This window comes from Protopterus annectens, chromosome 7.part1 (assembly GCF_019279795.1).
Source record: "Protopterus annectens isolate FY-2018-M chromosome 7.part1, PAN1.0, whole genome shotgun sequence".
In the NCBI taxonomy this organism is placed as follows: domain Eukaryota; kingdom Metazoa; phylum Chordata; order Ceratodontiformes; family Protopteridae; genus Protopterus; species Protopterus annectens.
In genome coordinates this window covers 237,692,588-237,707,220 of record NC_056740.1, presented here as the reverse complement: position 1 = coordinate 237,707,220, position 14,633 = coordinate 237,692,588, and the positions used below count along the sequence as shown (strand labels likewise).

At 42.6% G+C, this 14,633-nt stretch overlaps 1 protein-coding gene across 1 annotated transcript in view; it reads left to right on the top strand.

The window, feature by feature from the left end:
* The window catches only part of LRRK1 (leucine rich repeat kinase 1), a 2,417,153-nt gene that overhangs the window by 1,507,107 nt on the left and 895,413 nt on the right, over positions 1 to 14,633 (top strand). Inside the window, 1 exon segment of the mRNA XM_044078686.1 lies at positions 897 to 1,009. Coding sequence (XP_043934621.1) covers positions 897 to 1,009 — 113 coding nt within the window.

Below are 14,633 nucleotides of genomic sequence, written 5' to 3'. Positions count from 1 at the left end.
AACCAAATATATATATATATATATATATATATATATATATATATATATATATATATATATATATTTATATAAAATGTGTGTGTGTGTGTATGTTTATGTTTATGTATGTGTGCTTGTATGTATCTACACATATATACTTACTTAATGCTGTGCTAAAAATACTCAGTTTACCCATATCTAAAAGTTTAACACTACTTTTTGTTTTTGAGAATTTTGAAGAAAGTTTATCATCTCCATGAACTGACAGAACATTGCCTCCTACTCTAACCTCTAACTTATATGGGACCATTAATGTTTTTAATTTAAGAGTGCTTGAACATTATTTCGTCTTTTTTTTTTTGTTAGATCAATCTCTCACTGGTTACTGGAAGTAATTTTAAACGCTTGCTCTTTTGCATTGCTTTGATTTCAGCTTGAATGTCCTAATGCTTTTTTTTAATGCCTGCTAAGTTGCATAATGTTGTTGCCACCAGAGGGTGATGTTTAAAAACGAATGCTCCCCTTGTTTCTATGTACAGTGCTTGGTTTTCTTGCTTGCTGATTCGGAGAAGATGATGTTTGCTGATCCTACATTATCATTACCTCAGTTTCGAAAAGTTTTGTACTTAATGATGCACTGCTAAAGTGTTTTTAAAATTTCTAGTATATTAGGTTTGCCATGTTTCTTTGTCTTTGCAGTACCCAGATTGAAAGTTTTTTTTTTTAATTCTGACGTACAGCATATGTTGTTTCTGCTGCGATGAATGTGGTTAATTTTATTTTATTCTTGGATTTATAAAACCAAAAAACAAATAATGCATATGCTGTTTTATTCTATGGCTTTAGCAAGCTACGTTTTCATTTGATTACCATTACGCATTGCACACACACACCAAATGTTTCTGTTCTTGTTACAGTAATCCAGGTATCCGAGACCTCCCACCAGAGCTTGGACAGTTGGCGAACCTCTGGCAGCTAGATATCGAGGACTTAAATGTCAGTAATGTGAGCCCTGAAGTTCGAAAAGATGGTATGTCTCCCATTTTTGCGAATGCACTTGTAGATATCAACCAACTAGGCATTTGATATTCCACAAGGAAATAATTGGAATAGTTTGCTTAATTTTTAATAACAGACTAAGCATTTGAATTGTGATTTGGCAGTTTAGAACAGTAGATGACATCTGTTTTAGATGGAAAGCATTGCTAACTTGACTATAATGCTCCAGCAGCTGTAATGTATAATATGCATTCCAGCAGAACTTAAAATATTAACAGGTGAATTTCTAAGCTCCAAGCAAGAATGCTGCAACATTTAAGACCTTTCTCTTAAGCTACTGCATCTTCTAATGGTTGAACTCTATGCATGCACATGTGGTGTGTGCGTGTGTGTGTATGTATGTGTTAAATATTCATGTCAGGTACCATATGTACATTACCACTGAGGCTGAAGAAATAGGTACCGTATGGGACAAAATAGAACCCTGTGATTAGAATGTTGGTATGTAGCTTCACCAGGAGTACATTGGCACTTACTTTGGCCCACACAGACAAACAGGTAGGCCACTTACATCTCCAACAAACCGAACTTATGTGCATTTAGAGTATGGGATACAAGCCTCTGACTTTAGTCCAAAGAATGAGTGTGTACTAAGAGCATATACATACCTATTTCATTTAGTTTGCCTGTTTTCCTGCTGGCACTAGTGAGCTGCATCTATCAACAGACTAATGTAAGCAATTAACTTAAATTTCTTTCAAGAAACAATAATTTTAATGAATGTAATTCAAAATGGTTAACTGTGGAACTTCTCTATATCACCACACGTAACAACATTTCTACAGTAGTGTAGTCCAGATACAGATTTGCTGTATCCAGGACTGTTTGTAAGCTTCTGAGCCCCCCCAATCCTTTCTGTGTGGGAGGGAAGCCTTCTAGCTTATCAGTGGAAGCTGTAAGCACTAGGTAGCCTATCTAGTAGAGGAGGAGTGGTTTCTGGCCCAGAAATTGTAGTTTATAGGCTGTTTGAGCAGTTTTTCCATCCCCTTCAACTTTCTGTTTTAAAAGCCTGCGTTTGTGTGGGTTTGTGGTTGTTTAAGCTCCACTCAGCGGCGCCAAGCTGAGGTAACATATTACTGGTGCCAGAAAGTCTGCTCTTCAGTTTTTCCCTTAGATGTTGCTAGTTCTTTCTTTCTCTTGCAGTTCAAATAGCCTAATCGCTTTGCACTTCAACAGGTTTTTGTACCAATTATTACAGCACACCTAAGTGCCATCAGCACTAGTTCTTCACGGAAATAGCTGCAGTACTTAGTAGTTATGACCACCCCCTCCTGGCATGATTAAAGGGCAGTTCCCTGTGCTTTCTCCTATTAACCTTGTGCACTTGGGCATTCTGAGGCAGTGTAACAACTGCCCCATGTACACAGACAACCCTCTCCTCTTACCTACCAACAGACAGCCTTGTAAGAGATGCACTTGTATCACCAAATTGGAAGCTATGCACTCTCCAGCCAAGACCAGACTAGCTGGTCAAGAGGAGAAGGTCAACACCTGCACCACACCTCACCACATGGAATGCATAGCCCTCCAAAACACCCACTATCACATCTCTCACATAGAAACACAAACCACACACCCACCTTCGTGGAGGCTCTCAAAAGAAATTTCCCCAAACAGCAGAGACCTCCAAGACAGCACAGTCAACCACCACAACACAGCACAAACCACAGGACACATAGCTCACCTCCACAGTGTGCCCCCTCAACCTAAGCCCCTAAGGCTAAACACCTTGCCCAATACACTAATCATATGTGACTCAATAGTGAGGCACACAGATGTCCCATTCACTAGGCTGAATAAGGAGAAGGTAACAGTCAGTGGTCCATCAGGTGCCAGAATCCGACACATAACACACGCAGTCAGGTCACTCCACAACAAGTACAATTATACATCTGTTATTGTCCATGTGGGTGTGAATGACCTGAGATGCATGTCCCTGGACTACATGAAAAGAGACATGCTGGAGCTCTCGGATTATGTGGCCCAGGCAGGTATGACACTAGCCCTGAACAGTATCCTACCATCACCCAGAATGATACTGCAATACAAACAAAAAATGATTGACTTCAGCAATTGGCTAACTTTTTGGCATCATTCAAAGGGATCCAGTGTTTGTCTGCTTGGGATGACATGATTGACAGACCTCGATGCTTTGCCAGAGATGGCCTGCATCTTTCACCCCTGGGTTTCCGGGTACTGACTAAGGCTCTTGCCACCGCTATAGTGCCTTTTTTAGGTGGTGTTCCAAAGACCAAATTACCACCATAACAGCTGTAAATAAATGCAATCTGAGGGTCATGCTGCTCAGTGCTAGAAGTCTAAATCGGAAGATGCAGTCGCTCGAAGAACACCTCAAAATGGAGAACATCGACATTTGTGCTGTAATGGATACCTGGTTTAAAGCATCAGAAAGCACTCCTGCGCTACCAGTCTATCACTCATTCCACACCTTTCAGCCCCAAAACATAGATTGACACTCCAAAGGCGTGGTGTTTCTATATTCATAAAGGATATGCACACCTCCAGAATAGTAGCACAGCATAATGCATCTGAGGTACTTCAGGTACAAATAACATTGGGTAAGATGGTGATCCAGGTCATAGCCTGGTATAGGTCCTGAACCATGTCCCTTGACTCACTCCATGTTCCTAAGCACCCTGGAATCTATAAAGATCCAACCCAAATCTCATACTAGGAGACTTCAACTACTCCTCCATCAACTGAAAAAACTACTCAAGCTTGCCCAACGCTTCCTGGAATTCATCAATTCCAGTGCCCTGGACCAGCTCATTCTGACTCACACTAGAGGAAACATCCTTTACATGGTTATTACTAACATGGGCAACCGTTGCTCTACACCAGTAGTCAGTTCCTCCCTGGTCAAATCCAACCAATCACCATGGAAATCCACATCTTACCCGCAAAGGTAACCACCTTGAAAAACTTCTCCAAAGCTGACTTTGGACTCCTAAAAACAGAGGTGGCTAACTTCACAGAACACATGCCAATGGAGAACAGCTGCATGACTGCAGAATCATATGCCAGTGCACTGTACAAACATGTACATAAATGCATGGAACTAACCATACCCAACAGAACCAAGATGCTCTTCTCCAAAAAAAGGAAGCCAATCTGGTGGTTCCCAGCCATTAATAAACTCTACAGCAGAAGGAAGAAACTGTTGCAGAAAAAGGTGAAGTCTCAAGACTGGAAAACCTCAACAAAATGGTGAGATCCCTCATCAAATCCTCTACAGCCAGCTATGAAGGCAGAATCGTGGCAGACACTAAAAACAATCACAAAGCCTTCTATAGTCATATCAAGAACTAACATGGCAATACCCAGATTTGCTCTGAGTTACTGGACAATGGTACCTCTTATACTGAGCCAACAAATATTATCAACATACTGGCCAACAGATTCAGTGCCAACTTTATCCCTGTCTTCCCCCAAAGGACCACTCACAATACTGGAAGAATGCCAGGCACTCAGCATTACTACAGCACAGGTTAAAGCTGCATTTTCCAAGGCCAAGAATACAGCTTCCATGGGACTCAATAATATCCCTGGCTGTGTTCTACATAAACTACAAAGCGAACTTGCACCACATGTGTGTGCCCTGTTCAGTCACAGCCTCACCCCAGGATTTCTCCCTACTGAGTGGCGCACTGCTACAGTCATCCCTCTCCATAAAGGGGGAGTGACTACAGACCCTGGGAATTATCACCCCATTAGCCTGACAAGTCTGATATGTAAAGCTATGGAGTGCATCATCATGGACCTGATTAACAAAGATATAGGAAATTCCAAAATCTGGACTCCACACAGTTTGGCTTTGTGAAAGGGGGATCATGCCTACTCAACCTGGTTGACTTCTTTGAGTCGGTCACCAGGGCTGTGGATGAAGGTAAGGCAGTGCATACAGCCTACCTCTATCTGGCCAAGGCCTTTGATACTTTTCCTCACTCGGGAATTATTGATAAACTCACCAAACTAGGCATCAACCCCTATATCACTAGGTGGACTGCAAATTGGCTCACAGAAGAACACATTGTGTGAAAGTAGTGAACTCCAAGTAAGACTGCCGACCAGTCACAAGTGGAGTCCCAGAGGGATTGGTCCTGGGTCCTCTACTGTTCGGCGTCTACTTCTCAGAAGTCCAGGCCAACGCAAAGGGACTTTGGCTGACCAAGTTCACAGACGACTGCAAGCTGGGAGCCATTATTAACTCCCCAAGTGATGCATTATTAACTCTCTAAGTGATGCAGACATCCTACAGAAAGGCATCAATGAGACCACTGACTTGTGTCGAAATCATGGCCTTAAGCTTAATGCCAAAATATGCGTCATCATACCCTTTGGTAAAAACTCATTTTCCACTAATTACCATATCGATGGAAGCCCACTGAACACTGAAGGAGTTATAAGAGATCTGGGGATGCAGGTTGACAGCAACCTCTTCTTTGACCACCACATTGCCACTGTGATCAGAAAGTCCTTCTGTGTGGTACATCTCATTACCAAGGGTTTTGCATCCAGGAAGAAAGAGGTCATTGTCTCTCTACTCTTCCCTCATTAGACCAGTCATCGAGTATAATTCCCCATTTGGCATATACTTCACTAGACACCTGCAACAGCTGGAGATGCCACAGAAGTAAGTCACAAAGAGTATCCTAGGCATTAAACATGTTCTACATGGACAGACTCAAAAGACTCCATTTATTCTCTGTTTCATGTCACTTACTTAGAGGCGATCTGTGCTTGACTTACAAAGCCATGTCTGACCCAGCTCTGTTAGGAATGCTACATCTAAAGAAATCCCAAGCCCTACATACCAGACACTCCAGAGACCTCAATCTCATTACCACAATCAACAGACCATGCTGGAGGGGCAGGTTCCTCACCCAGAGACTGCCCATGCGCTGGAATAGACTTCCCATACATGTCAAACAGAGCACCTCACTGTCCCTCTTCAAGAGAAATCTTGATGAGTGGATGGGTAATAGAAAGTTCAACCCGGGGATCACTCCAGTGGCTCTACTTGATAGAGGCAGTGGGAACTAATGTCGGGCGACACAATGCCACAGCACTTCTATGGGCTAGGCTTGTAAAGGCTCCAGGGCCATTAGACTAGTACACACCTACGAACCTATGAACCATCTTCCAAGAATGCTCCAGAAATATCATCATTCTTTTGGTAACCACAACCAAATTATTTCAGCTATGGTCCATTTCTGCTTGTATAATTTCCTTGCACTCATACAAGATAGGCTCTTATCGTTGTGGATAAGAAGGCCTAGATGCCTCTTGTGTAGTGCTGAACTAAAGTATTAGTTCAAGGAAAGAAATACTGCATGTTAAGTCTGGAACTGGACATTGCAGACATAGTTAAATACCATTCAACCACATATGAAAATGTAACACCTTCTTAAATTACAACCATATCTTCCACTGAATTTATAATATCTTAACTGCAATGTACATGGTCACAGAAGACACCTCTACCAACATGAAAAAATGAATTATTTTCTGGTCCTCTTTTTATCAGCAGCATTTGCAGTGGTTAGTCATCAGTTTTCCTCAATACCTTACAGACTGTAGGTTTTGGCGACAAGATGGTTAGACTGTTATCAAGTTACCTATCAGAAATGTGAGACATGTAAATTCAAGACCCGCAAATTCACAAAATGAAGTCCAGGTTCAGAAGAAATATAGTGAACTTCAAAACTCACCAACACCATAAAAGGATTTTTTGCAGATGAGGCACACCTCATTATAGGTGTTTGTAACTTACACCTTTGGAACTTAGTAATATAACCACTGACATAATAGTACCTCAGAGTAGAAGAATATTCTGAAAAACTCAACTTTGGAAATGGTAAATTTTCCCTATACTTACACTTACTGTTTTGCTGTTCAGAGGTTTGTAGTTGCAGTGCTTAGACTTCCAATAGGAACACCCAGTTTAGCAAGTGTCTTCAAGATGTCACCTTTCATGCAGTTTCTGGCAATCATATTTCACAAATTACTTTGAGTTTGGGGTTGCTTAGGGTTTAGATGCAATTTATCAACATTCTCTGTAGGGAACTTTCACTGTTAAACATTACTGATATGTTCCTGGTTCATAGGTCTTCTTTTGCATTGGGTTGCTAATGACCATTAGAACCGTCTTAAGCCTAGCCATGCATCCCAAATCTTTGACAAGTTCTGATACCCTTGATAGGTAAAATCAGGTACGTGGGAGATGAAACATTTGCATGCAGGGGTCTGGGAGTTGAACCATTTACAGGCTGCTTGTGTTCATTAGAGACATAGGTGTCAAACCAGGTCAAATTCCTGTTCCCCATCCAGTTGTCCATGTTGCAGTTGAATTGGGTTAAGGAGGAACTGTGCTTCACATAGAAGAGTATCCTAGGCATTAAACACATGTTCTACATGGACAGACTCAAAAGACTCCATTTATTCTCTGTTTCATATCACTTACTTAGAGGCGATCTGTGCTTGACTTACAAAGCCATGTCTGACCCAGCTCTGTTAGGAATGCTACATCTAAAGAAATCCCAAGCCCTATATACCAGACACTCCAGAGACCTCAATCTCATTACCACAATCAACAGACCATGCTGGAGGGGCAGGTTCCATACCCAGAGACTGCCCATGCGCTGGAATAGACTTCCCATACATGTCAAACAGAGCACCTCACTGTCCCTCTTCAAGAGAAATCTTGATGAGTGGATGGGTAATAGAAAGTTCAACCCGGGGATCACTCCAGTGGCTCTACTTGATAGAGGCAGTGGGAACTAATGTCGGGCGACACAATGCCACAGCACTTCTATGGGCTAGGCTTGTAAAGGCTCCAGGGCCATTAGACTAGTACACACCTACGAACCTATGAACCATCTTCCAAGAATGCTCCAGAAATATCATCATTCTTTTGGTAACCACAACCAAATTATTTCAGCTATGGTCCATTTCTGCTTGTATAATTTCCTTGCACTCATACAAGATAGGCTCTTATCGTTGTGGATAAGAAGGCCTAGATGCCTCTTGTGTAGTGCTGAACTAAAGTATTAGTTCAAGGAAAGAAATACTGCATGTTAAGTCTGGAACTGGACATTGCAGACATAGTTAAATACCATTCAACCACATATGAAAATGTAACACCTTCTTAAATTACAACCATATCCTCCACTGAATTTATAATATCTTAACTGCAATGTACATGGTCACAGAAGACACCTCTACCAACATGAAAAAATGAATTATTTTCTGGTCCTCTTTTTATCATCAGCATTTGCAGTGGTTAGTCATCAGTTTTCCTCAATACCTTACAGACTGTAGGTTTTGGCGACAAGATGGTTAGACTGTTATCAAGTTACCTATCAGAAATGTGAGACATGTAAAGTCAAGACCCGCAAATTCACAAAATGAAGTCCAGGTTCAGAAGAAATATAGTGAACTTCAAAACTCACCAACACCATAAAAGGATTTTTTGCAGATGAGGCACACCTCATTATAGGTGTTTGTAACTTACACCTTTGGAACTTAGTAATATAACCACTGACATAATAGTACCTCAGAGTAGAAGAATATTCTGAAAAACCCAACTTTGGAAATGGTAAATTTTCCCTATACTTACACTTACTGTTTTGCTGTTCAGAGGTTTGTAGTTGCAGTGCTTAGACTTCCAATAGGAACACCCAGTTTAGCAAGTGTCTTCAAGATGTCACCTTTCATGCAGTTTCTGGCAATCATATTTCACAAATTACTTTGAGTTTGGGGTTGCTTAGGGTTTAGATGCAATTTATCAACATTCTCTGTAGGGAACTTTCACTGTTAAACATTACTGATATGTTCCTGGTTCATAGGTCTTCTTTTGCATTGGGTTGCTAATGACCATTAGAACCGTCTTAAGCCTAGCCATGCATCCCAAATCTTTGACAAGTTCTGATACCCTTGATAGGTAAAATCAGGTACGTGGGAGATGAAACATTTGCATGCAGGGGTCTGGGAGTTGAACCATTTACAGGCTGCTTGTGTTCATTAGAGACATAGGTGTCAAACCAGGTCAAATTCCTGTTCCCCATCCAGTTGTCCATGTTGCAGTTGAATTGGGTTAAGGAGGAACTCTGCTTCACATAGATGGGGAGCTTGTTCTAGAGAAAGGAATGCCTCTTGGATACATACCTGTCTCTTCAGCAGGTCCTGTTTATATCACAGGCAAGATTTAAGTCTTAATTCTGGTGCTGTTTGTTTTGCAGATATGCAGGAGGTCCATCAGGGTGAGGTCTGACAATGCCTTGTATGCCAGGCATAGATCTCCCCTCAACAGCATATAGAAGACAGAATATAGGGATGGGGCTTTGAGGCAGTCTGCCTATGATATGTTACTTACACCCTGTATTCTTTTAGTGAATACCCTCTGTGGACATTCAGTTGTTGGATGTGCCTGGTTAGGTGCATACCAAAGGGGGCATTATACTCATAGGTTCATAGGTTCATACTAGGCTATCTGCCCTAGGGCATTTATAAGCCTAGCCAGAGTGTGTTTGGCTTTCGCCACCCATTTTAAAATTAATTTTGCTATGCCCTTTTTCGAGGTTAGTATACTGTGCCTCTGTCTAACAGTGACACAGAAGTGATACCCGGGGTAAACCTACGATCCCTGATCCACTCATCAAGATTCCTCTTGAAGAGAGTCAATGAGGGACTCTGCCTAACCTGGACTGGGATTTTATTCCAGAGTGAAGGGAGCCTCTGGGTTATGAATCTGTCCCTCCAGCATGTCCTATTTATTTCAGTGCTGAGGTTCAAGTGTCTCGAGCGCGTAGCTCGATGGAATTTGGATTTTCTGAGGTGCAGCATGTCCATTAATTCCGGGTTGGACATGGCTTTATACGTCAGGCACAGATCGCCTCTGAGCAGGCGGTATTCCACTGAGTAGAGCTGGAGTTTCTTTAACCGGGCAGCATATGGCATCTGTTTGAGCCCTTTGATCCTCTTGGTGAGGTACTTTTGGGGTCTTTCCAGTTGCTGCAGGTGTCTGGTAAGGTACTTCCCAAAAGGGGCATTGTACTCAATTATGGGCCTGATGAGGGATGAGTAAAGAGGCACGATGACCTCCCCAGATCTAGATGTGAATCCCTTCATGATTAGGTGGGCTATATAAAATGTTTTTCTAACCACTTTGGCCACGTGGTTGTCAAATGAGAGATTACTATCAACTTGGGTCCCCAGGTCCCTAATTACTTCTTCCATACTTAATGTATTACCACCTATGTGGTAATTTGTGGGCACTTTGTTTTTGCCAAAGGGGATGACTATACACTTTTTGGCATTTAGCTTGAGGCCATGGCTCTGGCACCAGTTGTCTGTTTCTATGAGGCCCTTTTGGAGGATGCTTGTGTCGGCTGGAGAGTCGATTATAGCGCCCAGTTTGCAGTCATCTGCGAACTTGGTCAGCCACAGTCCTTCCGTGTTTGCCTGTACCTCCGAGAAATATATACCAAACAGGAGAGTTCCCAGGACTGAGCCTTGTGGGATGCCACTTGTAACTTGCTTGGAGTCTGACATGGCTCCAGCAATTCTAACCATGTGGGTTCTGTCCTTGAGCCAGTTTGCAACCCATCTAGTGACATAGGGGTTTATATTTAAGCTGGTGAGCTTATCTATAATGCCCGAGTGGGGTATTGTATCGAAGGCTTTTGTGAGGTCCAGGTTGGCTGTGTGGACCACCTTCCCCTTGTCAATGGCCTTGGTGACTGTTTCAAAGAAATCGACCAGGTTTAAGAGGCAGGATCTGCCCTTAACAAAGCCGAACTGGGTAGGATCCAGTGTCTGTAGGTCCCCAATATCTTTTTTTATGAGGTCCATGATGATCCTTTCCATAGCTTTGCAGACCAAGCTAGTCAGGCTTATAGGGCGATAGTTTCCAGGATCCATTGAGGCACCACCTTTGTGGAGAGGGACCACTGTTGCTGTACGCCACTCTTTGGGTACATATCCTGTGGTAAGGCTGAGATTGAACAGTAGTTTTATGTTTGGGTTTAGCTCTCCTTGGAGTTCATGTAGGACACAGCCCGGGACACGGTCTGGTCCCACTGATGCTGTGTTTTTTGCTTTGAAGAGGGCGGCTCTTACCTGAGCATCTGAGATGTCAGGGGGGCAGCACTCTGCTGGGATAGATATTTGCCCTTTTGGTGGGTGGGGGGGTTTGCGCTGAACCTGTCAGCTAGGATGTTGGCAATGTCTGTGGGTTCGGTGTATTTTTTGTCATTTTGGACTAATTCTGAGCATATCTGGGAATTCCCACCCAGGTTCCTAACATAACTAAAGAAAGTCTTGTGATTATCCTTAGTGTCCTGCGCAATTTTTCTCTCGAAGCTGGCCTTAGACGATTTTATGAGTGCCCTTAGTTTTTTGCTAACACTGATCAGAGATGCCTTCCCTTTTTGGGATTTTGCTCTATCATGTAGTAGCTTCCTCCTTCTATTGTATAGTTTGTTTATGGCTGGGGTCCACCAGACAGGACGTCTGCCTTTGGAGGATTGGTTCTTGGTTTTATTTGGGATTGCATGATCCATGCATTCCTGAAGTTGTTCATAGAATGCATTTATAAAGGATTCTGTGGTCTGGGCCATATTTTCCACAGGCCCGGGGGCTTTGAAGGATTCCACCTCGGTTTTGAGGAGTGTGAAATTTGCTTTAGAGAAGTTTTTCACTGTGGTTTTCTGGGCAGGAGGTGGCGTCGGGATGTGAATATCCAGTGAGATTAGTTTATGGTCTGATCTTACCAGTGAGGGATACACTTCTGGTCTGGAGCATAGAGTCCCCATGTTGGTGATGATCAGGTCCAGTATGTTTTCCCCTCTTGTGGGAGTGGTAACAAGTTGTTCCATAGCATTTGAGTTTATAAATTCTAGGAACCTTTGAGCTAGGGTGTTGGGGCTAGAGTAATGCTCCCAGTCTATGTTTGGGTAGTTGAAGTCGCCCAGTATAATGGTGTTTGGAGAGATCTTCATATTTTCCAGTGTTCTCAGGAAGGCCGAGTGGGGTTCCTGGGTTTGGGAGGGTGGTCTGTAGCAGGCTATAAACTGGAAGGCAGTTTTACCCACTGTTAGTTGCACATGGATAGTCTCTGATGCTTCGTGTTGTGCCACCAACCTGGAGGTGTGGGTATCTTTGACGAATATTGATACTCCCCCTCCTTTTGTGCTTCAGTCCAAGTTTTGGGGCCGAAAAGCATGGTATGAGGTATAACCTGGTAGTGCTGGGGTGCTCTCGGGAGCCTTGAACCAGGTTTCTGTTACTGCACAGATATCGATGTTCTCCATGCTAAGGAGAGTTTCGAGTGCATGCATCTTGAGGTTTAGACTTCTGGCATTGAGTAGCATTACTCTTAGTTTCTTATCCCTTGTGATACTTATGGAGGTGGGTTTGTCTTTTGAGCCTTGCCTAAAAAAGGCACTATGGGGGTAGCAAGAGCCTTTGCCAATATCCGAAAACCCAGGGGTGACAGGTGCAAGCCATCCCTAGTGAAGCATTCTGGCTTGTCAAATCAGGCACTCAGTGATAGGTCTGATAAATACTGAATACAGTGGAACCATGACCTCTTGGACCTAGATGCCATACGTTTGTTTTTAAGTTGCACAACACAGAATGATTTCTTCACTACTGTAGACATGTGATGGTCAAACATAGATTACTGTCTGTGTGTGTCCCCAAGTCTCTGAATAGTGGGTCAACTTGTAGGGATGGATGACTTCCCAAAGGATACTATTATGCATTTCTTGGCATTTAGTTTTAGTCCATGGCTCTTACACAAGTTATTTGCCTGTGTCAGTACTTCATGGACAACATTAGTGTCTGTGGGCAAATTTTATGACTGCTCCTAATTTGCAGTCATCTGCAGGTTTAGTCAGCCAGAGGTCCTTAACATTAGTCATGACTTCAGAGAAGTAAATTCCAAAAAGAAGCAGTCCCAGGGCCAATCCCTGAGAGAGACTGCTTGTGACTGACTGCTGGTGACTGGCTTACTGTCTGTGAGCCAGCTGGCTATCCACCGGGTGACATAAGGGTTTATACCTAAACTCTTTAGTTTATCAACAGTGCCTGATTTGGGGTATTGTGTCAAATGCCTTCATCAAGACATAGTAGGCAGTGTGAAACATTTTGCCCTCATCCATTGCTTTGGTAACCTTCTCAAAGAATTTCACCAGGTTGAGTAAGCATGACCTGCCCTTGATGAAACCAAAATTGGTTGGTTCCAATGTTTATAGGTTTCTTATGTCATTATTGATAATTTATTTGATAATTCTTTCCATGGCTTTGCATATGAGACTAGTGGGACTTGTTGGTCTATAGTTTCCAGGGTCTGTAGATGTCCACCTTTGTACAGAGGGATGACTGTTGCTGTTCTCCATTTGTTAGGCACAAAGCCTGTTTGGAGGCTATGGTTGAATAGCAATTCCAGAGGGCCTGATAGGTCATGTTTCATGCTATTTAGAAGTCATCTTGGGATATTGTCTGGGTGCATTGATGCAGTGTTCTTAGCCTTAGAGAGAGCGTTGAGGATATTTTGCCTGTTGAAAGTAGGGGGAGTTATGTTTGATGGTATTTCCTGAGTTTAGGTTGAGGGGGAGAGAGGTGTAAACTTAGAGATGATTTTTTCTGCCAGTAGGTTTGTTATATGTTCTGGTTCAATACAGATGGCTCCATTAACAATGTCTCTGCAATCAATTGTGTATTACTTTTGAGGTTGTGGACATAGCTAAAGAGTGCATTGTGGTTGTCCTTGGCCTTGGATGCCAAATTTACCTCAGATTCGGCATTGGTAGACTTAATTTATATTCTGTGTTGCTGGTTTAGTTGGATGAGATTGCTTATATCCTGCTGGGTTCTGCACCTCTTAATTATTTTTCATGATATTCTTTCTTCTGTTATACATCTTATTGATGTGATTCCAACAGGGTGGTTTGTTTTTTGAGTTAATTCTGTTCTTCTTCCTGGTGGGCACAGCTGCTTCTGTGTAGCTACTCACATGCTTATATAGGGTTTCTGTGAACAATTCCATCTAGGTAGCAGTGTTTTCAGGGTCTATGTGGGCATGAAATTTGGCCAGGTTATCACTTAGAAGTTAGCCTTAAAGAAGTTCTTTCTGTACATTCCAGGTTAGTTGGGTATTATTTTTACTTCAAGGGAGACCATTTTGTGGTCTGACATTACCAGAGAAGACATTATACTAGGGGGGATGTGCAGCAGTCACCCATATTAGTGAGGAACAGATCCAGTATATTTGCACCCCTGGTTGGCATTTTGACAATCTAGTCCAAGCAGTTTGTATTTACAAATCCAGGAATCTCTGTGTCTCCATGTTTGGTGTCATGATTCCCAGTTAGTAGTGGGGTAATTAAAGTTGCCCATGAATATGGTATTGGGTTGGATGGTGAGTGTTTCCAGTATGCTTAAATACATGTTATGGGCTTCTTAGGTCACAGAGGGGGACCTGTAGCTTGCAAGGAAGCGGTTAGGGATTTTGCCTATTACAGATTGAATGTGGAGAAGCTCAAGTGCATCTTTCTCTATGACTAGCCTTA